A 25,927-nucleotide genomic window follows, 5' to 3' on the forward strand; every position below is an offset into this window, starting at 1 on the left:
TCTAGTCCTGGCCCTGGCAGGGAAAGCTACGTAAAGGAGGAGACAGCTAAGCTAAAACTGGAAAAGGAATGATAGAAAGATGAATGGCAGTTTTCCAGGTAGAGATGGAATAAAGAACATTCCAGATAGAAGGACCAGCAAAGACCCAGAGAGAAGGTAGGCATGACACAACTGGGGGGCTGAAAGAGAACTGGCATCAGGGGAGCCAAATGGGAAGGTTTAGATGACTCCCATGAGTCATCTGAACTCACCAAGTCGAGGGAAACTAGAGTCCCAGCAGAGCCACTGCCACCTATGCGCCATGTTTTTACACAACTGGGTGAGTGAACGGAGCCTTCGTGAGAATTAAAAAAAAAAGTCTCCTTTTCTCCAGGTGGACACAGGCTTGTATCCAAGCACACGGCTCAGTCAGCAGAGCCTGGGCTGGACTGAAACTCCCACTTGCCCCCTTGGGCAGGTTTCCATCAGGATTTAGGCAGAGGAAGGTGCAGGAGTCTGTGGGTGCAGAGTCGGGCCCTGAAGACAAGAATCTGAGGCCCTTAGTGTTGGATCAGAACTCCAAAACCAACCTCAGATGGCCTGGTGTGCTTCACTCAGCTCTGAGCTGGAGGATTGGCCTTTCTGTTCCAACCCCATGTTGTCACATCGTGAATTCTGCTACTCTGGGAGTTGGGAGCTATATTGAATTTATTTTTCTTTTATAACTCACAGATCCTCAGGCTAATTTCCTTAACCACAGCTTAGTGGCTTGAATTGATCAGCCGAAGGGAAAAGACTGGATTTATCACCTATTTCTAGATTCTTCTGCATCTGGGATCATGATATGGAATATATTAACATATTTAAACTTACAGTATAATTGATTTACCAGAATATTCCATTAAAAATATTTTTGTATGGCTTTTCTCTCTATGAATTTACTGTTTCTCGTTAAGATTATACTTTTCATAGACCTAGGCATTCCCCTGGAAACCTCCAGGACTTAAAGCTCCTCAGGAGGCATGCCAACAGCTTTGGAAGGTTAGAGAGAGACCAGTAGCTCAGTGTCCAAGCCTGATTTATGGCATCCCCTTGGGAATGCCCACTCTGTTGAGTGTCAGGTGCAGCAAGACCCGCAGCATTCTCTGTTCTCCTAACCCCCCCCAACTAAAACATGGGTAGGATCATCCAGTGACGCAACCAATTTAGAGCCAAAGCCGACATCTCTTTCTGACCTGCTTTAAATGAGCAAGTTAGGAATAGTGTCTGGCTCGCAGATGATGTTAAAGTTAAAATAATTTGATTTTTGTTTAATAATTATTAATACAGTTATTTCTTTAAACAAAAATGACTAAGTTTATGGCTGAATCTCATCTATATTTCGTTTGCTTCCAAATGTTCACAAACTTTTCAAAAATAACAGATTTATTTAGATATAATTCACATGCCATACAATTCACCCAATTAAAGTATACAATTTGATGGGTTTTAGTATGTAACATCACCACAAACAATTTTACATTTTCATTCCATTAGCAGTCTGCCCCCATTCTCAAATTCCCAACCCCTGGCAACTACTAGTCTACTTTCTGTCTGTATGGATTTGCCTGTTAGGGACATTTCACATAAATGGAACCATAGAGTGTGTGGTCTTTTGTGACTGACCTCTTTCACTTAGCATAATTTTTTCAAGGTTCATCCATGTTGTAACATGTAGCAATACTTCCTTTCTGTGACTGAATAACATTTTACTGAGTGGATATACCACATTTTATTCATTCATTCTTCAGTTGGTGCACATTTAGGTTGTTTTTACTTTTTGGCTCTTATGAATAGTGCAGTTATGGACATTTGTGTACAAGTTTTTATGTCGACATATGTTTTTGTTTCTTTTGGGTATATACCTAGTAGTGGAATTGCCAGGTCATCTAGTAATTCTGTGTTTAAACTTTTGTGGAACTGACACTGTTTTCCTAAGTAACTGTATAATTTTACATACCCACGAGCAGTGTGTGAGGATTCCAATTTCTCCACATCTTAGTCAACACTTTTATTATCTTTTTTAAAATCATTATTATTATACCCACTGTCCTAATGGGTATGAAGTGGTATCTCATTGTAGTTTTGATTTGCATTTTCTTGATGACCAGTGATAATGAACATCTCTTTATGTGCTTATTGCATCTTCTTCAAAGAAATGACTATTTAGGTGCTTTGCTCATTTTTTAATTGGGCTATTTATCTTTTTTATTATTGTTGTAGGAGTTCTTTTTATATTCTGAATGCAAGTCTCTCATCAGAAATATCATTTGTAAAAATATTCCACAAACCATTTTTTTTCACAAACCATTTTTATATGTCCTGAATATTTTTTAAATATGTATTTATTCATTTATTTATTTGGCTGCATTGGGTCTTTGTTGTGGCACACAGGCTTTTCATTGAGGCATGTGGGATTTTTCGTTGCAGTGCTCATTGCAGCACATGGACTCTTTGTTGCGGCGCGTGGGCTTCTCTCTAGTTGTGGCATGCAGGTTTTCTCTTCTCTAGTTGTGGCACATGGGCTCCAGAGCATGTAGGCTCTGTAGTTTGTGGCACACGGGCTGTCTAGTTGAGGCACGTGAGCTCAGGAATTGTGGCGCGCAGGCTTTGTTGCCCCGCGGCATGTGGGATCTTAGTTTCCCTACGAGGGATTTAACCTGCATCCCCTGCATCAGAAGGTGGATTCTTTACCACTGGACCACCAGGGAAGTCCCTGTCCTAAATATTTAGAAGATGAGTGGTCAATCAAACTTTATATGGCACCATTCAGCCACTAAAAGTGATACTATAGCATTTATTGCCACATTTTAATGTATGGTTAAGTGGAAGAAGCAGGTTCTAAAACATTATGATCCTTTTTTAAAAATGCATAGAAAATCACCTGGAAGTATATATATATCAAGGTGTATAGCAGTCATCTTTGGATGTTGTAATTATATATTTTAATTTTCCATATCTTTTCTTACTTTTAGTGATGAATATGTATTTTTCTGATAGTAAATTATTCTCAATTTTTTAAAAAACCCAATTGTGTAAGAAAATGTCTACCTCACTTGCACATGAGTTTGACTGATTCTACCTATTGTTTAGACTTCCCAAAATCTCATGCGAGTGGGAACAAGATGAGACCACAAATGAGTCCATTTCAATATAACGACCTGAAACTATGCCTCTCAGTTCCAGAGAGACCACAGGCTGGGAGGGGAAGGAGTAAAAGGTATGATTATGTATAGGGATTTAATATCAATCTGTATGGCTTGCTTCAGTTTGCAAAGCACTTTCAGACATCTTACTTGATTCTCACAGCAACCCTATTGGACACCAGTGTTCAGATGAGGAAACCAAGGTTCAGAAACATTTTGTTTTTTCCCAAGGTTGTGTGGCCTAGTAAGTAACTATGTTCAAACTACAGTCTGGGTTTTCTACTCCTGTTGCAGTACTTGTAACTGATTGCCCTGCCTCTCATACTGTATTCTTCTCTATAAAATTTTCTCTGAGAGTCGGATATTTGAAGGATCACTTTTTAATACCTGTAAAGATGCTGTGGTGTTAACTTGGAGTGCTGTGCTTCTGGCTAAGATGGCTTCACAAACCCCCAAATACTTTTCTTTAGTGTTCTATCTCAGGAAAGGAAGAATTTTTGATACATGAATTAACTTATGCCTTGTTGTTGTTTACTTTTCTATTTTCTTCTCATTTATCAGCCTTATTGCTAAGCTTCGAATATTGCTTTCTTTTAAAATTGTTGCCCAAATGAGATCATCTTGGCATTTGTACTGGCTTTATTTCTCTTCTATGACTTTTACAAGCAGCCTTGGAAACAAAGGACCTCTTCTTTACTTCCTTGGCACACTCTTCATCATTTATGAACATGAGAAAGATGAATTTTTTCCTTTGCTCAAATAACTATGGCATTGTCTGTGTTATTTAGGCTAAATTAGGTAGAAAAAAATCTGAAGTCATTTTAAAAGTATGTGACTTTCTGTAGATTCTAGACAAGAGGTTGGTTTACAAACATTTTCTGTAAAGACCCAGACAGTAAATATTTCAGGCTTTGTAGGCTATACAGTGTCTGTTGCAACTCTTCAACTCTGCCATTGTAGTGCAAAAGCAGCCATAGACAATAAGTAAACAAGTGGGCCTGACTGTATCAATAAAACTTTATTTACAAAAGCAGTCAGTGAGTAGATTTGGCCCACAGGCCAGGGTTTGCTGACTCCTGTTTTCAATTATTTAATTTTTGTCTACCAGGAATCTAATTCTTTGGCTAAGTGATTTGTTACCAACCATATGTTTCAAAGCCTCTTTATATCACCATAGATGCTAGTGGGGTTTCTCTTAAAAAATAAAATGTGATACGTACAAACTCATTAAGAGTTAGAAGGCGAGTCCAGTATTACTAGGTTGTCTATTTACCTCTTCCTTTCCAAGGTTAGAGCTGCTGCAAGCTACAACCTGGACCCTTCTTAGTCCAGGAACATATCCCTGACCTCCTCTTGTGTTTTAACCCTCTTTACACTTATAGAAAGTATCCCAGTTCATAAGCTATTCAGTGAGCATTTTATTTCATTATGGCCATCTGAGCCACAGATCTGAAAAGTAACTCTACTTCTATCAGTCAATTCCTTTGAAATTTATTGGAGAGCAAAATAGTTGTGAAGAGTATCCAATGACTATGTTGACCTAAAAAAAAAAAAAAATAGGCTGCCAGTTATTTCTCTAGGAAAAATAAAATTAGGTTCATTCAGGATCGGCAGAAAATTTTCATTTAGGGTCTGAAACCATGGTGAGCCAGGTGCAAGTCCCCACATGGTGAGGGAAGGAGAATGCTTTTATAGAAGGGAAAAGGATTTGGGAGAGCCATAGGACACAAAGAGTCCATGGCTTTTCATTGACTACGTTCTTGCCAGGAAAGAAGAGGAGTCTTTCTTCTTCCTGTTGGACTCTGCTGTCCTCCCAGAGCAGGAGAGCTCCCGCTTCTGGGCTCCTGACTCTATTTAACTGAGGTTTCTGTTTATTAATTTTTTTACAATTGTTTGTAATCGTTTACAATTTTTACAATTGAAAACAAAACCTATTTTTGTGGTCTCTTAGTTACTTTCTCACATTATGTCTCAGTTTGGGGGTAATTTGGGAATCGTAAGACCTTTCTGTAGTAAAGATTCTGGGATGGAGGGAAACATAAGAAGGATTGATTTCTTTTATTATGAATTTTGTACATAAAAATTTTCCATGCGGGCTTCCCTGGTGGCGCAGTGGTTGAGAGTCCACCTGCCGATGCAGGGGACGCGGGTTCGTGCCCCGGTCCGGGGAGATCCCACATGCCGCGGAGCGGCTAGGCCCGTGAGCCATGGCCGCTGAGCCTGCGCGTCCGGAGCCTGTGCTCCGCAACGGGAGAGGGCACAACAGTGAGAGGCCCGCGTACCGCAAAAAAAAAAAAAAATTTTCCATGCAAGAAAAGTTTCTAATAGTCTTCACAAGTATTTTTGAGAAGATTGTTTTTAAATGCCTGTTTCTAAACAATATATATAGATACATTTTTTAATATGAGAGAGTCTTACCCCAAGAAACTACAAGAATATTTTCCCACTGCCACCTTTAAATTAATTTTTAAAATTAACATATTTTCTGATGTAAAAGTAATATATTTTTATAGAAGAAAATTTGGGAAATTTATAAAGCATAAATAAGAAAAGTAAAATCACTCACAATCAACTCCTTAGAGATAACTGTTGCTAACATTTTGGTGACACTTGGGTATCTGTTTATGCATATGTGTACATATAGATTAGATACAAAATTGATCTAATAAGATTATATAAAGTACATTTGTAATCTGTCTTTTTTACTGAAGAATATATAGTGGATATACTTCTATGTTGATACACACAGATCGACATTAACTTTAATGGATACACGGTGTAGATGTACTTACTATAACCCACTTGGATGATCACCTATTGGAGTATTTTAAGTGCTTTATACTTTTCCACTATTACAAAGAATGCTTCAGTAAACATTCTTGTATATAGTATCTTCTTTTCCTGCCAGAGTACTTCTTCAAGATAAACTATTAAAAGTGCAATTAGCAGAAATACGTGTGTACATACATACGTATAATTTTGATATAGAAAAGTTTGTGCCCAAATTATATTCTTCCCAACAGTTAATGTGAGTGCTTCACACCCTCACCAAACTGGGAAATTTCTATAATTTCTCAACAGATCAGTTATCAGTATCATGGCATCCTTTCTGATTACTATTTTTGTTTTAATATTTTATATTTTTTAAACCAACACCTACACAGCACTTACTATGTGTCAGAGGCTATTCTAGGTGTGTTTTTTTTTTAAATATTAACTAATTGAATCTTTATGATAACGCAGTGAAGTGGGCACTGTTATTATTCCTAACTTACAGATGAGAAAGCTGTCAAGCGACTTGAAGTTCCTGTATCTAGTAAGTGGTGGAGCCAGGATTTGAACCTTCCTGATTATCCCTTGACCTTCCTTATTATCCCTTGAACCTTCCTGATTATCCCAAAGTCTATCCTCTTGACTGCTATGCCCTGCTGCTCCTTGGAGGAAAGAAAGGCTTAGCTGCCTAGGAAATGAACCTGGCAACAGGGGTCAGAGAGCCAAATCCATCTATTATTTTCAGTATCTTCTATTTTAATTACTTTAAAGATAATCCCTTTGATTTTTTTAGGGTATATCAAGGTCAGAAGAAATCAAAAGAAGCTCTGCCCCACTACCAAGAGGCTTTAGAATATATTGAGATCAGTAAAGGTGAAAAAAGTCTTGAGTGCGTACCAACATTGAGGGAATTGGCAGGTGTAGAACAAGCCCTGGGATTTCACGACGCATCCATCAACCACCTTTTACAGGTAAGCTGCAACATACTGGCCACCAAAGCTGTTCCAGTCCACTGCTTTTCACAGATACAGGTGGAATAGCAGCTCTGAGAATTCCTGGGTTTGTTAAGTGCTCTAGATAAGTAGAACACTTGGTCTGGGGTAGAAGTTCAAAAAACATCTTCGTAAGTGGGCAAGTGTGGGATACTGGTCCTGTGTTACTTGTGCATCTTCCACAAACAGTCTGAGACTGCCTGAAGGTGGCTTTTCTCATATTAGGTGCATAATTTAAGTCTTGTTTCCCAGACAATGTTTCTTTATTATTTAATGCTTATCTATTTAGAGCTTATGTTATCAAACTTATTAGGGTTCTTATCTACCACATTCTACAATCTTTACCTGAAGTCACTTAGAGTTGTCATCTGGTAGCTGCTGTTCTACTTTGTCATTAAAAGATTCCTCTGTGAGTGTATCAGTTAGGGTTCTTCAGAGAAATAGAACCAATTGGATGTATACATAGAGTGAGAGAGAGAGAGAGATTTACTGATATTTTAAGGAATTGGCTCACACAACTGTGGGGGCTGACAAGTCCGAAATCCGTAGGGTAGGTGGGCCAGCTGAAAATGCAAGCAGGGTCTCTGTGTTACAGTCTTGGAGCAGAATTCCTTCTTCACTGAAACCTCAGCCTTTTGCTCTGTAGACCTTCAATTGATTGGATGAGGCCTACTCACCCAATTATTACCTATTATTGAAGGTGATCTCCTTTATTCAAAGTCTACTGATTATAAATATTAATCATAGCTACAAAGTACATTTATAGCAACATTTAGACTAGTATTTGACCTAGCAACTGGTCACCATAGCCTAGCCAAGCTGACACATAAAACTAACCATCACAGTCAGTTTGATGTTTTTGTGTGGTATCATCTGCTAAGAACATGTTTTAAATTGTTTTCTGAGAAATTTTCCCTGTTAAAGTTGTAAAATATAGACTAACTCATTTCTTATTTCAAATGAGATATAATGATATGGTACTGAGGGTTCTTTATTGCTATTTCTTTTAAAATTTGTATGACCATTTATACTCCCACACACAGTTTATTAGAGTGTGCCATTCTCTCACTTTCTCTGGATTATCTCCCTTAAATATTATTACCACCCTGTGACATATTATTATTATTATCAGTTTATAGATAAGGAAATCAAGAATTAGAAAGGTTGAGTGATATGTCCAGGAGTACACAGCTAATAAATGGCATAGCCCAGGTTTAAATGCAGTATTTTTTTTTTTTTTGAAAGGTAATTCTGGCTGACATGTAGAGAGTAGACTAGGGAGGATGTGCCAAGAGTGGAGGTAGAGTGGAGCACTGAAGGCTGAAGATGGTGGTGGCTTAAACTAGGATGATGTTCATAAGGATGAAGAGAAGTAGATGGGTGTGACAAAGATTTAGGAGGCAGAATTTATGAGATATGGAGCTTGAGTGGATGCAGGACAAAGAGGGAAGGGGAAGAGTCGAAGATGACTCCCGGGTTTCTGGTCTGAACACCTGAGTGGGTGTTTGTGTCATTTACAGTGGGGGAGCAGGTGTGACTGGGTGATGGAGAGATGGTGAGCTCAGGTTTTTTGTTCGTTTGTTTGTTTTTTGTTGTTGTTTTTTGTTTTTTGTTTTTTTTGCGGTACACAGGCCTCTCATTGTCGCAGCCTCTCCCGTTGTGGAGCACAGGCTCCGCACGCGCAGGCTTAGCGGCCATGGCTCACAGGCCTAGCCACTCCGCGGCATGTGGTATCTTCCCGGACCGGGGCATGAACCCGTGTCCCCTGCATCGGCAGGCAGACTCTCAACCACTGCGCCACCAGAGAAGCCCGTGAGCTCAAGTTTTGATGGTGAGTCTGAGATGCCCATAAGGCATCCAAGCAGAAATGACAGCTAGACAGTTATATAATCAGGACTAGAGTTCAGAAAATAGGTCAGCAAGTCCTCCACTTATACACAGTAATTGCCTTGGGAGAGGGTGAGATCACTCGGGCAGCGTTTGTGGAGGAACTTTGGTGTTCATTGGTCAAGTAAAGAAGGATAAATAGGTAAAGGAAAAAGAAGAATTTGCCAGATAAAAACAAGAAGAAAAGAAAGAGATATTCTCATTGTCACCCCTTTTGATACCTTTTGCTGTTATGGAGGGCATGGAGCTGTCGGGAGAAAAAATGAGTTCATATTTGTAAAGTGTTGAGCACAGTGCCTGCTAGTGCAATATATGAATTTTTGAAAAGTTCTCCCTTTCCTTTTCTTGCTTTTCTTTTTCTTTCATTGATGACCTAGTTGAGGGAAACATTGAGGCACTGTTGAAAACAGAATCCAGATTGTACTGTGAGTGAGATATGAGGAAGCAAAGGTAATAAAGGCAGGTGCCTGCCTCAAAACATACTAAGAGGTGGGGAGGACTGACCCAGGCAGGGGGCAGAGTACATGGAAAGGTCTGAAGGTAAGACAAAGTTTGACGCATTTGGGGAACTGCAAGAAATTCCCGATGCCTGGGCAATGGGAATGGGAAGGCAGTGGGTGGGTATCATTCAGATGGGGTGTGGAAAGTCATGGTAAGGAATTTGAGCTTCATCCTAAGGGCAGTTAAGGGTTTTCAAGCAGGGAGATTGACATCACCAGATTATCAGTCTAGAAGGGTTGCTCTGCAGTATGGAGAAGGGACTGGATGGCAGAGAGATAACCAGGAAGGCGACTCAGTAGGTGGCTGTGCAACAGACCAGGTAGGCATGATGACAGCCCGGACTCAGGCAGTGTCATGAGAACGGAGAGACACAGACAGATAGAGAGTAGAAATGACAGGCCTGGGAGTTGCGCAGATGTGGGAGAGTGAAGGAGATGGAGGAGTCCAACTTTAGACCAGTTTTCTGCGTGTGGCTGGTTGGGACATTTACTGAGTGAAGGAACACTGTGGATTTGCAATTTTTTGGTAGTATCAATAATTCTGAATATTCTTATTTTAAAAAATGTTTTTTTCTTTTCTTGAATTGTATGTTGATATACATTTCCAAAAGTTAAACTGCTGGGATATGAACATTTTTATACCTCTTGATTTTTGTTGACATTCTGCCAAAAGGTTGTTTTGAGTTACCTGGCCACCAGAAGTTGGCTTTTCTTTGCTCATAATTGAGCCAGTTTCACACCAACTTTGCAAACTTTTTTATATTATTTTATTCCCATTTTACAAATTTTATAAATTTGAGATTAATCTCAAATTTATTTTAATTTAGAATTTTTGTTTGTTTGTTTTGGTTTTCTTTTTTGCGGTATGTAGGCCTCTCACTGTTGTGGCCTCTCCCGTTGCGGAGCACAGGCTCCGGACGCGCAGGCTCAGCGGCCATGGCTCATGGGCCCAGCCGCTCCGCGGCATGTGGGATCTTCCCGGACCGGGGCACAAACCCGTGTCCCCTGCATCGGCAGGCGGACTCTCAACCACTGCGCCACCAGGGAAGCCCAACAGTATTCAGCCTTTCAATCCATAACTATGGGATAATCTCTTATTTCTTTAGGTCTTCCTTAATTTCTTTCAACCATGTTTTATAGTATAAGTTTTGCACTTCTTTTGGTAGATTTATTCCCAAGTATTTTGGAGTTTTTTATGTTGTTACAAATGGAAGTGTTTTCTTAATTTCTTTTTCTTATTGTTCATTGCCTGTGCATAGAAATACAAATGATTTTTGTATGTTAACTTTGTATCCTACAACCTTTGTAAATTTGTTTATTAGCTCTAGTTTGTGTGTGTATGTGTAATGTTTTCTGCCATACAAAAGTTTTCTTAGTGCTTTCAAGTTTTCAATCTTTTATTACATTTAGATTTTGACTCTGAGAAATATTTCTCTGTAAACAGGTTATGGAGGAATTCACTCATTTTTTTTTAATGCCTTGTCAAGTTTAATAGGTGACTTTTATTGTTTATTCTTGAGGTTAATAAAGATTAGAGAGTGTTTAAATAAATACTTGCCTATGATTATTAAAGAGATAGCTTTGTGAAGTCAAGATAGCATTGGATTTGAAATCAGAAAACTTGGGTTGGAGTCCAGACTCTTCTGTTTACCATTTGTTTGATAATATAAGTCATTTAGTCTCTAAAAAAAAAAAAAAGCCTACAAAAGACCCTATCCACTTCACAGAACAGCTCAAAGATTCAAAAAGGAAAGTGCTTTGTGAACAACTTGGCATGTTGCCAGTATAAGCTACTTTTATTTATTAACAGTAATTGTTAAACATTTATCAAATCTCCCCTTTTCTTTAGCAAACTTTACCTAAAATACAGAAAGGTATAGCTCTCCAAGGGAGCCCATGCCTAAAAGCCATTTATTAATTACACACAAAGGAAAGGGGTTTTGTTATTTCCCCTCTTGTTTTTTCACTCTTCATTCCTTTGGAGTGAGAGAAACACCTAGGGAGAAAAGACCTTTTATTCTCTGTAGAATGTATAAAAGTTCCAAAGTATTTTAGGAACTAACCCATTAAAATGGAGAAAACTAAAGCCAGCCCCCCAGAACCATCACAGAGGGAAGGCAGCAGTCCCAAGGACTGATGAAAGAGCTGTCATCAGCCCTGTGGGTCCTCTGCAGCAGGGTTCTGTGAGAAAACCACACAAACGTGATTGTTTCTGAAACTCTTCGTGGCAGATTTTGGCACTAGAACCTTATTTTCCTATCCAAAAGAAAAATCCCAGGATTTCGTTTGTGTGAGCAATGGCATGTTTGTGGGTGTGTGCCTTCAAGGAGTATACGTTAACACCGCGCTAGCTTGGATTGCTTTTTCACGTCTCTGACACTCGAATCGCATATCTCTTTTCAGTTTTCAGGGCAGCTCTGCCATTCAGTAGTTCCCAAATTTAGAGAAGTTTGATTTGCAAAGTATGATGAAATAATTTATCAGTTACTCTACCTAAGACTTTAAGATCAGAAAATCTGGGTTCAGGTTCCTGCTCTGGGTGAGTTATTGGCCTTGGTCAGGCCTAGGTGGCTGATAGGTGCTCACATGTGACTCCTGGCAGGTGCAGACTATTCAGTAAATGGCAGCACTTCTTATTGGCTCTTGTTAATTGCTGTGTATTTACTATAAAGTGTAATTCATTTATTACAAATAATCAGATGAGTGCTATTTTTAATTTTCAAAATCTCTGACAACACTAGCCTATTTTGTTTAAAATTAGAAAAGATGCAGAATGCAGATATGATTTTATACAGTATAAACCTTTTCTAAGAATGACACAAATCATGGTGCCATACTGCTTCTTTTGAAAAGACATCTGTTTTTTATCATAACGATAATGCTTTTTATAAAAAAACAAATCGAGCCATACAGAAAAATACAGAGAAATGGGCTACGAGTCATCTCAGCCCTCCTCCCCCATCCTAGAAGTACCCAGTGTTGTGACACTTGTTGGGCATTTTTCCTCTGCAGGTGTGCAGATAGCTATAGATTGAGAGACAGAGGGACGAGAAGAAAAAAGAGAAAGAAAGATTGATAAACTTGACAGCATAAAAATGAAAAAGTTCTCTATGACAACATATCACAAAGTTAAGAAATAAATGTCAAGGAGGGGAAAGTATAGAAAGAGTTCTTATAAAATCTAGATGAAAAAGACAACTCAATAGAAATATGGACAAAAAACAGAAACAGACGTTTTACTGAAGAGGGAATACAATGGCCAATAACCATCCAAAAATAATCCCTAACCTCACTTGTTATTAAAGAAGTGCAGTTTAACCAAGGAGATGCCAAAAACGTTTGGTGCCACTCCATGGTGGCAAGGGTGTGGGGAAGCAGACATCCTCATGCACTGCTGGTAAGACTGGGAATCAGCACCATTTTGGGGGAAAGCAATTGACATTCCCTCTCCAGTTTTATAACACACTGACCCTTTGACCCAGCAATTTCACTTCTAGAAACTTACGTAACAGATAGATGTGCACAAGTGTGCAAAGAAACAGGGTTATTAGCAATAGCAAAAAATTAGAAACACTCTTAAAACCCATTAGTAGGGGACTGGTTATAAAGCTATGATCTATCCACGTGATGGGATACTGTAGAGCCACTAAAGAGAATGAGATGGATGTCTGTGTTCTGAAGAAAGGTGTCCAAAATATATTCTTAATTTTAAAAAGCCAGATGTAGACCAGAATATTCTGTCAGTCAATGACCAGTTAAAGACTACATTGTGCTGGGCACAGTGTTAGGCCTGGGACTATGATGGAAGGCTCGGATGTCAGAGGCCCTGCCCTCAAGAAGCAGCCTAGTGAGTGAGACAGAACTTAGTGAAGAATCACACAGATGAATGTAAAACTACCACTGTGAAGTGCACCACAGGGGGAGGTACTGGGTGCTGCGAGAGCTCCCAGCGGGGCAGCCTGAGCTGATGGGGGATCTGATAATGAGACACCCCAAAGGTTGAGGAGAGGGGAACCACTGTGGTGAGAGCCCAGAATGGGTGGCAGGAGATGAAGCTGAGCTGAGAGGGGAACATGGCCAGGCTCTGATCTCGTGTGTGTGTGTGTGTGTGTGTGTGTGTGTGTGTGTGTGTGTGTGTGTGTATAAGCACATCAGTATTTCTGAGAGGATATGCAGGAAACTGTTGATAGTGGGTAGCTATAATAAATCAGACTGGAAATGAGGAGAAGAGGGGTTGAGGCTTATAGACACAAAGGACAGGGCATTAAAATTTTTAATTGCTTATTCTTTTCTACTACTTAGGATTTTTAAAAAGTTATATGCAGGTACTACTCTTACAATTTAAAAATATAATTAAGTTTTAAGAAAACACACAGAACAAAAAGACAAAAATATAAGGCCCCAACATGTCTATTTTAGTGCTAACTCTTACAGCGAGTAGGGCCTTTTCTCCCCAGCCCTTTGGAGGAGCTAAAATTGACAACTGGAAAGCTGCCACAGAGATTTTCTCTGACTATTAAAAGAAACTGGCTCAGTCTGGGGCCCTCAGAAACCAGGTTTTGAATGCCCTCTGCACCCAGTTACTTCCCTTGCATCTACTTCCCCCGGGGATTCCCAGCTCCATCGTTTTTTTAGCCAGTGCCCTCCAGCTGCCTCAGTCCCCTATGGTGTGTGTGGCCATGGAAGACTTCCCTACTGGGCAGAGATGGGAGAGGAAAGGAAGTGGCAACCTTGGGCTGCAACATGACCCTGTCTTGAACAAGGATGACAGTCAAAGCCTAAGGGTAGAATGGCCAGCTCTGGCAGAGCTGAGAGAGAAAGCTATGCAGTCTCACAGCTGGTCAGTTATAAGAGAAACACAGCAAGCTCATACCTCATAGTGACAAGTGGACTTGAGCTTCTGTTGAATTAAGGCACAAATTTGAATCAAAGCAGAAACGGAGCCACTTGGTAGAAGGCACTTTAACGTCTGCTCCATCCACCGTCCACTGCCTGACCCCCTCCACAGCGTCTCTCTACAGTCAGTGCTCAGAATTCCATGTGTTGGCAGCTCGCTCTTTCCCTAGCCAGTCTATTTAATTCTGGGCTGAGTCTAATTCTTAGTAACTATTTCTCTGACTCTTAAATAGTTCTTCATTACATTGACTTGAAAATTGCCGTTCTGTGACTTCTACCCTCTAGATAACCAGGTGTTAGATGAGAAAAGCATGCAATTTGAAATCACACGCCTTAATTCAAATCCCTGTTCTGCCATTGACCAACTATGTGACCTTCAGACAGTCGATTACTCTCCTCAAGGCTTCATTTTGCCATCCGTAAATTAGGCAGTTAACATCACTCTCACTGGTCATTTTGAGATTAAGCGGAGCTGGTGTATATCGATGTTATTTCCCTCCTTCCCTCGGTCCCTCCCTGTGCTAGCCCTCAACTTTACAAAGAGATCCTGGCAATTACTATTGTCTTCTCTTTGAGTGTTCTCATCTCCAGGGTAAATAGACCCAGTTTAAGTCCACAAATGTACTTTGAGCTACTTGTGTGCTCTTCACTATGCTATGGGAGAGGAGATTTCCCTCTGAGTCACTGATTCCCCTAATCATTATCAAAGTGGGAAAAAAATCTCTCTCTCCCTCCCCACAAGAGCTGGGGTTCCACACTCAGAACCCACCCAGTGTTTTAAGTTGAGTGTTCATGTGGTGGGGTCTGCCTGCATAAATAGAAACATCCTTTTTAGTAGTCATCGAGTTTTCTCTTCAAGAACTGTTACACATTTTACAAATCCAAGGGGACAGGCCCAGTTAGATAAGAGTCTGCCAGCCCTGGCTCTGGCTGTGTCTATTGACAGCTGGGTTGGCACTGAGGAATCCTTGGTTTCCCCCAGAAACACATAAGAGGACCAGAATGCAACAGCTGCTCTGTACCTTGCCAGGGCTTGAGGCAGTTGGTCTTGTGAATGAGTTTTTTTCAATTAATGACCCTACTCCATGTGGGATATTAAAGGTGTTTTTGCTTTTAACCCAGTACGACATGCTAGCAGCTGAAGAGATTTAAGAATATTAAATGTTCCTCCTCAGCCTCAAGATGACAGTTGATAAACATATAACCATAAGATATCAAAAACTTCAAAGGATGGGAGGAGAGATGCCAGCCCTGGGGTGATTAATAAATAACGAGGAGTGGGCGTAGTCAAGCCGCAGATCCCCAGCGGGGCCTAGTACTCGGGCCACTGTATAAAGCCGGAGAGGCAAGCAGGACTCCTGTAATTCTGTTCACCCTAACAACTAGTCCTTAAATGCTCTCAGATGTATGTAACAAGGATATTTATATTATCTTAGCAAACAAAGTGTTGTTCCAGAATTGTGAACAGTGGTTTAGTTTGGAAAGATTGGGTAATCTCATCACTAGCTTTGTCAACTTTCTCAGTACTCACTCCCTCAGGAGGCCTCCTGCATGGTGTGGTACTGTGGTTGTCAAACTGTGTCACCGCCAACACTCATGTTCCAAGGAGGGTCTTTTGGGGGTGGCTGGATGGAAGCAACTGGGTGGGCTTCCCAGGGTCTCTCTACCTGCTTCAGTGAGAGCAGCTCCACACTTACCTGCTTTGTATGTTAGAGAACCATTCTGTTTGGTATATAAGGGGTTCTTTTGCTTTAAAATCAGAAACTTGAAAAGCAGTGGCATCATGATGTTTGCATCCTTTCATAAGTTGCTTTTCCACTCAGTGGTGTGTTTTTGAAATGTTAATACATATAGATAGAGTTCAATCATTGTATGAATAAACCACAATATATTCGTTCCCCTGCTGATGGATGTTTAGATGCTTCCCCATTTTTCACCATCTCAAATAATGCTTCAGTGGAGTTGAGGGCATTTTCCATATAGACACTGATGGGTGGTGCCCTCTAAGCTGGACCAGAAGGGAAGGGACAGCAGGAGGGGTGGATGGCTAGTGAGATGTGGAGAGTGGACAGAGGATGAGAAGCTGCATGGATGTGATAGAGCCAGGATGCCCCAACAGTCAAACAGGGTCTGTGAGCTGCGGGATCCAGAGGTAGCAAAGATTAAGCGATGATGAGGCCCAGAGCATCATGGGGGACCAGGTGGCTGAGGGTAGGGAGGAAAATAAGCCTGTCAAAACCCAAGAGGCCAAGGTGTTAGCTGGGTCATTCGCTGGGTGTTTTAGTTTGCTCTTTTAGCTCCACTCTGCATCCCTCACTGTGCCCACTTAAGTACAGTGTCAGTGGGCCGCCTTGCTCTCTGGCTGGGAGGCACACAGCCTTGACCTTGGAAGGAGAGAGCACAGCTTATTTATTCCCTCAGCTCCTCCCAGCAAGGTCAGTGCAGGTGGTCTGCATCCATTCACTGAAAGCTACAGCTCCCTCCCCTATAATTCATCTTTCCAGTTCCAGCAAATGCTCCCTCCCTTGCTCTGCCTGTGATGTTAAAGCAGCCTGTTTGGGGTCCAGCACTCTCTTCCTTAGGTTTCCTCTGTGCAAACTTCTTTTCTTTTATCAACTTCTTTTCCTCTATTCATCTGTTAAACTGTGCCATCTCTTTCTTGCCCAATAGGTGCAGACCAATCTTAGGGATACTGAAATCACTGAAAATGATAACAGGAGGAGGGGTGGAGAGGAAAGTAGTGAGCCGGGTGCTAAAACCTAGTGAGGGGCAGTGTCTGTGAGTTTAGGTAAAATCAAGCTACCCCACATTTTTGTAGTTTGTCTGTAAGCTCCTTTAAAACCAAAAGCCCTGCCTAATCTTTATGTGAATTCCTAGGGTTTGAATAATATCTGGCATGTAGAAAGCATTTAAAAATTAAGATAAGTTGAATTGAATAGGACTGAATTAAATTAAACTGAATTGAATTTTTCTGAATAAATGAGATTGCACATTTTAAACATCATGGGTTCCCTTCTCCACTACCCTCACCCCCCACTCCCGCATATGGTTTTTAGAAACTTTGCGAACATCAAATAACAAATTAGATCAGAGACTGAGTTTCTGAAGTGAATAATGAATATTAAATGTTTGCTTATATTAGCATCTCATACAGCAAAACATTGAAGATTTTGTGATATGTTCAGATCTCCATAAGATTTCAGGATCCATTTTCTTGATAATATGAACATTTTTGCTCATGGAAAACTTTGCTTCCTGTTTCCAAGACAAAAGGCAACTTAGAGAACTCTCAGAACATGTTAATAATTCATTTGAAAGTAATTTTGATAGACATGCATATTTTACATTGCCTCGAATTATAATATTAAGTGGAAACAACATATGAAATCTTTTTGAATTTGAATTTGAGTTTCAATCAATCTAAAATACTGTGTGTAAAATGTCTTTGTAACAAGATGAGTTAAATCTTTTCTGGCATGAGAGGGTGCTCTCTTCAAAAGTGGATTCTAGAGATAGTTAACCCAGGGAAAAGACAAAGTAAACATGATCCATTTGCATTTGGGGTGGGGCAAGCTTTTCCTCTCTTTTTTCCTTTCCCTGAGCACTGAACATTTGATCCTTTCACTCTAACACTGTGTCCTATTTGAAAAGCATTTCCAGTCAGAACTTCAGGCCAAATCGAGGATAATGACCAATTTGGGGTTTTCCAAAATCAAGTATTCAATTTATCTAGATCCTGTAATACAGGGGTCTCCAACCCCCGGGGTGCAGACCGGTACCGGTCCGGGGCCTGTTAGGAACGGGGCCGCACAGCAGGAGATGAGCGGCAAGCAAGGGAAGATTCATTTGCCACCTCCCCATCGCTGGCATTACCGCCTGAACCACGCCCCCCCACCCCCCACCCCCACCCCACCCCTTGTCCGTGGAAAAATTGTCTTCCACGAAACCGGTCCCTGGTGTTAAAAATGTTGGGGACCATTGCTGTAATAAGAAAAGTCATTTTAAAACAAAGGATATTGTTAGCATTTACAAATATGAAATCCTGATTGTTCTAACACAGCAATAAAAGTTATTACCAGCAATCTTGATTTGGAGTAGCCCCTATCATAAAAAGTCTAGATCTAGTAACTAGTGGATTTTAACATATGACAAATGAGGGGACAGTTTAGAGTCTACCCTGCTTATCATCTCAGAAATGTATTAAGCTGGTCATCAGAGGAACAAGTCTCTATGGCTTTGCTGTCTCACTGCTTGGTCTGGACTAGAAGGTTCTAATGGTATGGCTTTATCTAGTCTAAGATTTAGGCTGTTACTTTTCATTTCTTTTTCATTTGCGATATCGATTTAAATATTTTTGACAATTTTCATTATCCTCATTTTATAGATGAAAAAACTGAGGTTGCTGAGTGGGTGATTTGCCCAAGGTACCTCACAGCTAATAAAGGATGGAGATAAGATTCTGACCTTGATGCTCTGCCTTCAGATTTGCTGTTTCTACCATGTCATGAATGCTGACATTCCTCCTGCCCTGGTGCACACTGCCCAAAGCACCCCGATTCTTTCAGCCTCCAGGAGCTATGACTAATCCATGGGATTATTTACTTGTTTGTTTGCTTAATATCTTTTTATTTGAAGGGATGTAGTTTGTATTTTATTTGAAAGGATTATTTTTATTTTATGTTCATAGATCATACGGTGGTTTTTTCCCCTTAAAGAATTTTTAAATGGGCTTCATTTTCAAGGAACTGAGCTGTTTCCTGTGTTCGGACAGCTCCTGTGGTCCAGTTCGCCGAGGTTATAGGCAAATGAGCTTGGCGGACCAGGCATGGGGGTGGGGTCGGGGTTTCTGTGGGTGAGGCTGCTGACACTGGGGGTAGGTCCCCCTCTCTGGGCTGACCAGTGGGTAGGGTTCTGTGCTTGCCCACTTCCCCTACAGCACAGGCACTTTTTAATCTATCTCCTTCCTCCTGGAAACCCTCCCTCCTCTTCTGCTGACACTGCACTCATGGGAGCATAGACTTTTAAATTATTTACTTAGAAATAAGCCCTGGCCACAGCATCGAGCTATCTGGACTCAGCGTCCAGGGCTTGGTGCTTTCTCAACTACACAATGCTTTTGAAACCGAGCTCTCCCAAGAGTTGATTGTGCTTCCACATAAATCATATTGTTTAGCTTGCTAGAAATTTCCTTGACTTTCTGCTTATCGTTCCAAGAATAGTTAGTTCCCTGCTGCTGCTGCCAAGCATGTAAACAAACGTGTGTCTTCTTTCCATGATGACAGGCGCGTCTCATCGTCCTGAGCAGAAACCCCTCTCAAGAGGAGGCAGCCGTGTCCGCACACTCTGTCGCCTGTGCTGCTGTCGCTTCTGGAAGGCCTGAGCACCATGGTGAGAGCGAGAGCGAGCCTTCCGTGGGGGACAGCGAGGCCTGCTCCCTGCCTGTCCCATGTGCGTCGGTATCTGTGGGCTAGCTGCCTTTGGGATGGATGAACAGGTGGATGGAGCTGGGACAGACCCTTCAGAGAGTCTTCTCTGTTAGCTTCACTAGAGTCCAGAGTCCTTTGGTTTCTATCTTTTTTCAGCCTTCCTCTAATCTTTTACTCTCAAATACAGCAAATCTTCATCCAAACATAGCTATCAGAGCCCCAGAGAGTTTGTGCTGGGCTTACAGGGAAATCTACTGGACTTTCAAAGGTGATCTATTTTTAAAGGTTGAGGAGCTACTGTGGCAACGGATCTGACCTGCTGGAACTCCGGCCTCCAGACTCTCACAGGGCTGAGCTTTCAATCAGGATGAACTTACACGGCTTCAGGATTCCAAAAGGAAGTTGTCATTTATGAGTCATATAGTTTTTCTTAGCCCCACATAATAGGTAGAGCAGTGAGCTTGGGAGTTCTTTAATCCCCCATCCTGGGCTCAGAGCATACAATATGCCTCTATTGATGGAGAACATGCATTCTAGTGACTTTCTTTGTTGTTGGTCAGAATATTCATAAACAGAGTATAACTCATAAAGAAGACAAGAGGTGTATTCCAAGATGTCAGCTAAAACTACTTATGCATTGTAGGAAAATAAGGTCCAGTGTGCCATCAATTTGAAAATCAGTATCTGGAAGGCTTGAGGTTGAGGTTCAGGGAGTAGGAGCTGGGCTAAGATGAGGAGGCTGGTGGGGGGAGAAGATGAAGGAGGAGCCTCAGTGAGCAGCCTGGTCTGCAGAGGTTCCTGGGCCAGGCAGGGGCTCCTGTCCAGGGAGGAGCTGGGGAAGGGGATACCAGTGTTTATCTTTCTGTCCATCCCACCTTAAAGATCCTTCATTCTGGTCTCCCGGAGCTTTGAGCACCTTCTCAGAGCTGGAGGATAGAGAAGGCAGGCGACCTTCCCTACCTTAACTCCCTAGAACACTCCATACATAGCAATCAACTTCAAAACCTTCAAAGAGCCAACATTTTAACCAGTTTATTGGTGGCTAAAATTCCTTTAATAGGGGAAAAGAACCTTCCATGCCACAAGTATTAATAGGATACTTAAAATGCAAACATGATGGAAACCCCTAGATTAGCAGGAGTCACTAATCTAAATGTCTATAGGAACCAAGTAAGCAATGTGAGTGAAGCGAGTAGTCATTAGAAAACAGTAGCAGCAGCAAGCATAATTATAAATGGCAGCTAACTGTTGGCTGTAATCTGAGAGATGCAATAGGGAGTGGTGAGGACTGTGGCAAACTGGAGAGGCCCATCCCCTGTCGAAAGTGAGCAGCTGTTATTCAGCTCCAGCCCATTACTGTCATGTGGAAAGCAAGCTTGTATTAGCAGGTCTGTTTTTTCAAGAGAAGGCAGAAATCTGAATTTTTATGTGAAATCAATGCATAGTTGATGGTCACCAAGTCAAATATGTTTCAGGCTCTGAGGGATGCAAAACAAGTGTGAGGGCTAGATCCCTAACTTCTGACCTGGGAAGCATGAGTATAATAAGTGGTTGTCAGGTCCTTCCTGTTTTTCTTGGGGGGCTCATGGGTTGAGAACTGGAAGTTTCTGAGCATTTAAACTGCTGGGGTGTGGGGGAGGGGATCTACTCCCAGAGAACACCAAGCAACTACAGGAGGCTAAGACCAGAGACCATCTTTGCCTAGAGGGATTCTGGTTTGCCAGCATCTCAGCTAGTGCTCAGTGTACACACCTGATGAATGTATGGATTAGGTGGGGAACAATAGAAATCATGTCCCTAAAATACTTGTTTCTTGTAGCTGCAAAGTTAGACCATTCTGCTTTGTGTAATTATAGAATCAGAAACAATCCAATTATGTATTTTTTTCTAAGTTTTCCAGTCTAAATATGGTGTTGGTATAGCCTCCCCTATAAATAGAGAATGCCACTAATACCTACTTGATACAGATAATTAGGTCTGTGAAAATTTAATGACCTCACACAGTAATAATAGCGAATTCTTACATAGTACATACTGTCATGGTTCTAACCATGTTATATTTATTAACTCAGTTAATCCTCACCACAGCTCTGTGAGTTTGGTACAAGTGTTCCCAGTTTTCAGATGGAGAAACTAAGGCACAGAGGGTTAGGTAATTTCCCAAGAGCCATAGCCAGGGAGTGGTAGACTTGAACCTAGGCTCTTGACCTCCATGCTATATTATAAGGACTGGCACTGCACATGCCCTTTTCCCTTCTTTCCCCTCCCAAAGAGTGTGTGGCTCTGGGGAGAGAAAGGGACTTGAGAAGAGCAACGGTGGCCCAAGGAAACCAGTTTGAGTGCCGTCTGGGAAGGGGCCAGCCCAGGATCGTGCACAGGCTCTCAGCCCCCCATTCTGCCCCGTGTCTCTTTGGCAGCTCAGACTGTTTGGTGACCTGCACCCAGAAAGCCTACTTGCCAGTCAGTATCTGAAGGGGGAGGAGAATGAATAGGGAAGGATAAGAAAAAAACTTCCCCCAAGAGCAGGGAGTTAGACAGTTGCAACTGGCTTTGCAGATTAGGAAGGGGGTCACTTCTGCCTGAGGCCTGGAGGATCGATTGCTTGAAACATATTGACTCACAGAGGCCTCAGGAACCCGAACCAGCAGGAATCATAACAACAATCATACTAGCAATGATGACAACAGCAGTAGCAGGGGTCGAGCGCCCGTTGTATGCAGGTGCTGGCACTCTCACAAACATGCCCATTTAATCCTAACAAGCCTTGGAGGCAAGATGACCTCCCATTTTACAAAGGAGCTAACACAGCCAGCTCTCCATACCACCAGCACCATCAGTCAATATCCTCTCTACTCATTGCTCTACCCAAGAGGGACAAAGCCCCAATCAGTGTAAGGATGCTCCCTTCTCAGACTCAGCTTCCACTAATCAGAAGACACTGGAAATGTCTATCACCTTGACACCAACAGGAAGAGAGTTTACTGAAGGCTTGAAGGCGAGTCAACACTAAGTGAGGAGGCTGGGCAGAGAAGCTGTCGGATCAAAACAGATGCTTGTGCAGAGGCAGCATGAAGCCCTGGAGCAGGGGCAGAGAGGCGCACCAGCCCTTGCCCCTAAGGCCTCAAGCCAACCATTGAAATGGGCACATCAGAAAAGAATCAAAGCAAAGAGAAACCACAGACTATTCCTACTGTGTTAACAAGCTTGAATGTGCTGCCGTGGGAATCTTTGTTCTCTTGGTGACAAACATGGGGAAGACTGTGAACAATGAGCTGTCTGGCTGGCATTTTAAGATAGTTTGTTCCGGCTCTTATCTGCTAAGCTCAGTGGCCTGGGCCCAGAGGGTACAGCCGTGTTCCATGCATGGACTCAGCTTCCCCGAAAAAGCAGGAAGGAGCGGGGTCCCCCACAGCCAGGAGCTGCAGTGGCAGTGGGCAGGCGCCTTCCCACCGTCTTTCAGGGGGCCTGGTTTTCATGTCCCTGCTGTCCCCTCACACACAGCCAATGCGATAATGAGAGAAGCCCACCCAGGGCTGAGGTTTCTCCAGGCCTCTGCTACCTCCTGGAAGGGGAAAGGAAAGGCAGGAATTTGGAATTTATCTTTGTCTGACAACTAAGTGGGGGACCAGCCTCCCCACCCTAGGTCTCACCCAGGCAGGACTCTCTGGCCTGGACTTTGGTCATTTGTGGTTCAGAAGTGCCAGCCAGATCTCCTGGGAGCAAATCTGCACCTTCCACTGAGTGCCAAGGGATCCACGTGCACGGGGATCTCAACTCTGCTCTCCTATGCTTAAACTAGTCTGTGCCAAGTACAGTTTGTTTGTTTTTTAAAGAATCGTTAATAGGAAAAATTTCTCATCTAGGGATTCTCCATAGCCTACTTGCTAAATGTCCATTGAAGGCATTGCCCTCGGACAAACAAAACGCCACTGGCCAAGAAGCCAGTGTGTTTCAGGCTCCACAATCAAACTAATCCCTTTGCTCTGTGCCTTCCTGTATTCCTTATGCAGACAAAACTGCCTTAGAAGTCACGAAGGATTGTGATTGCATAAGGGCTCCCAATTCAGGCTTGTAGAATGTCACTAACCTGAGCCTGGCCAGCTTCCCGGAGCAGCCATAGACAAACTTGGTATTAACAGCTCTCCCAACCCTGCTAAGTCTCCAGGCATTGGCCTTGTGTTTATAACTCTTCTCCTAAAGGATATTAAAATGAAATGGGCTGAAGCCAAGTACATTTCAGTGTAAACCTCTGAGAGGCAGAGCCTGCTGAGCACGGGTGGCCTTGTTTGGAAGTGGCCCCATCTGTGGTGTGGGGTCCAGCAGGCCAGGGAGCTCTGTAGGTTCCAGAGACAGCAGAAGGGAATGGGTTATGCCCCTGCCCACCTTGGGGCAGGGGGTGGGATCCCTGGCTATATGGACAGACTCATGGGCATGGGGTGCATTCCCAAGATATAACTCCCTATGCACGGATACGTATGTCTTCTGGGCCCCCACTTGTCCTGGCCTCTCCCCTCCTTTTATACAGTAGACACGAAATATGTAAGTATCTGAAGGTAGGCTCTGCATCTCCATGGAGTCTCCTCTTTTTTACCCCCCGCGATCACCGCTTTTCTCAGCTCTTCCTCTGTGGCCTGCTCCTCAGCTTGCCCCATGCTGAGCCCTGCCCCACCCGCAGCCTACTCCCTGCTCATGGGGTTACTGATGCTCCTTGAGCCCCATGTGTCTCAGAGAGACTGGAAATCAGACAGACGCACCCAGCTCCAGTGGGCTCCTGACAGGTAATGTGGCCACCTGGGAGCAGCCACGATAAGGTGGTCTTCACCTTCCTGTGGCCCTCCTTGACTGCCTGTGCTGCCTCTGTCGCCCACCTCCAACCTGAGGCCTCCAAGTGGGGCTTGTGGTGCAGGCCTGCAGTGGGAATGAGTGTAAGCTGCTGCTGGCCACACCCACCCACCTCTCCCTTCCTCCTCACTATTCGCCTCTCCCTCTCTCTTCCTCCTCGGCCTTCCCACCCACCTCAAGTCCTGTGTGTTCTGAGAGACGCTTCCTCAGCTCCTACTCAGGGCCCGCTTCTTATTACAAAATGCCCAGCCAGCCTGAGCCTGGTGCCTGAGCTCCCCAAGCAGATGTCAGCTTCCATCCTGCTCAGTGCTCCACAGGCCAGGTGGGAAGGGGAAGCAGCAGAGAGAGAGTGGTGGGTGAGGCCAGAGAAGAAAAGGGAAGCCTCTTACCCTGTTTTCCACCATCGTTAGTAGGACCCCCTCTCAGAAACCTCTGGAAGGCACCTTAAAGCACATCCCATGTAGAGGACTGGAATCCAAGGTGTGTCCAGCGTCACGCTGGCAATTAGAGACAAAGCAAGGCCTTAGACAGAGGCCAGGCGCTGCCTACCTGACCACACTCCAGAGCCAGAGAGGTCGTGGCTCTGAGGGTGCTCTGTCCTCAGAGGTCCAGGGAGCCCGGAAGCCCCAAAGGTGGGGGCAGGTGTGGGCTGCAGGGGTTGGCAGCTCTTGAGACCAGCAGAGGAGTAGAAGGTGTGGCCTTTTCCACCCCAAGTCTGTGCTGTTGGTCTCTCTTCACCGAGGGACAACCTGTGGCAGAACTGAAACCTCACTGAGCTTTGCTTACAAACTGCCTTTCATCTTTGTGTCTGAGAACAAAGTCTGCGGCTTTATCCCTCTCCTAGGGAGGATGATGGGCTCTCTGATAACCACTATTATGAGGCTCTGGTGTTTCACTTTTGTGCTGGATAATAATTTATGTTCAGAACTTCTCAGAAACGCCTAAGTTATTTATACCCTGACTTGGCTTCAAAACATATTATTAGGGCAGCTTATGGAAATGACATATACTTCACCAAGACAAGCAACTGTGGCAATAGGCCTGAGGCGCTGGGCACCTGATCACTACTGGGTGGCCCCAAGTGGGACTCTGGGTGGTGTTGGGGGTGGAGGGAAGTCCTGATCAGCTTCCTGGTGGTGAGGACATTCAAGGCAGGCAGTCCCTATGGTGACTGAGCCCAGACCAGGCCTGTGGGCACCAGGCACTATGCAGACACTTCATGCACACTTTGCTGTGTGAGCCTCACCCAGCCTGCCGCCATCTTGGTCACCTTACTCTACTGATGCAAACCTGCCCCCAGAGATGGCCATGGACTTCCAGGGACCACACAGCTCAGGAGCAGCAGGTCTACTGCTCCCGGATGCCCTGTCCAGGCCCTGTGAAAACATTCCTCTTGAAGGTGGCCTCCAGTGTGGACCACTGAGGGCCACGCAATGAGGAGTCAGCCT

The 25,927-nt window shown here is 43.0% G+C and overlaps 1 protein-coding gene across 2 annotated transcripts in view; it reads left to right on the forward strand.

Moving 5' to 3' along the window:
* Nucleotides 1–25,927, forward strand: part of TTC23 (tetratricopeptide repeat domain 23) — a 111,093-nt gene that overhangs the window by 56,753 nt on the left and 28,413 nt on the right. For both annotated transcript variants that reach the window (XM_082649151.1, XM_082649150.1), the window contains 2 exons: nt 6,730–6,907; nt 19,494–19,599. In XM_082649151.1, the coding sequence (XP_082505277.1) occupies nt 6,730–6,907; nt 19,494–19,599 (284 nt within the window). The remainder of the gene's footprint in view (nt 1–6,729; nt 6,908–19,493; nt 19,600–25,927) is intronic.

Source organism: Grampus griseus (genome assembly GCF_964374135.1).
Source record: "Grampus griseus genome assembly, chromosome: 2".
Lineage (NCBI taxonomy): Eukaryota > Metazoa > Chordata > Mammalia > Artiodactyla > Delphinidae > Grampus > Grampus griseus.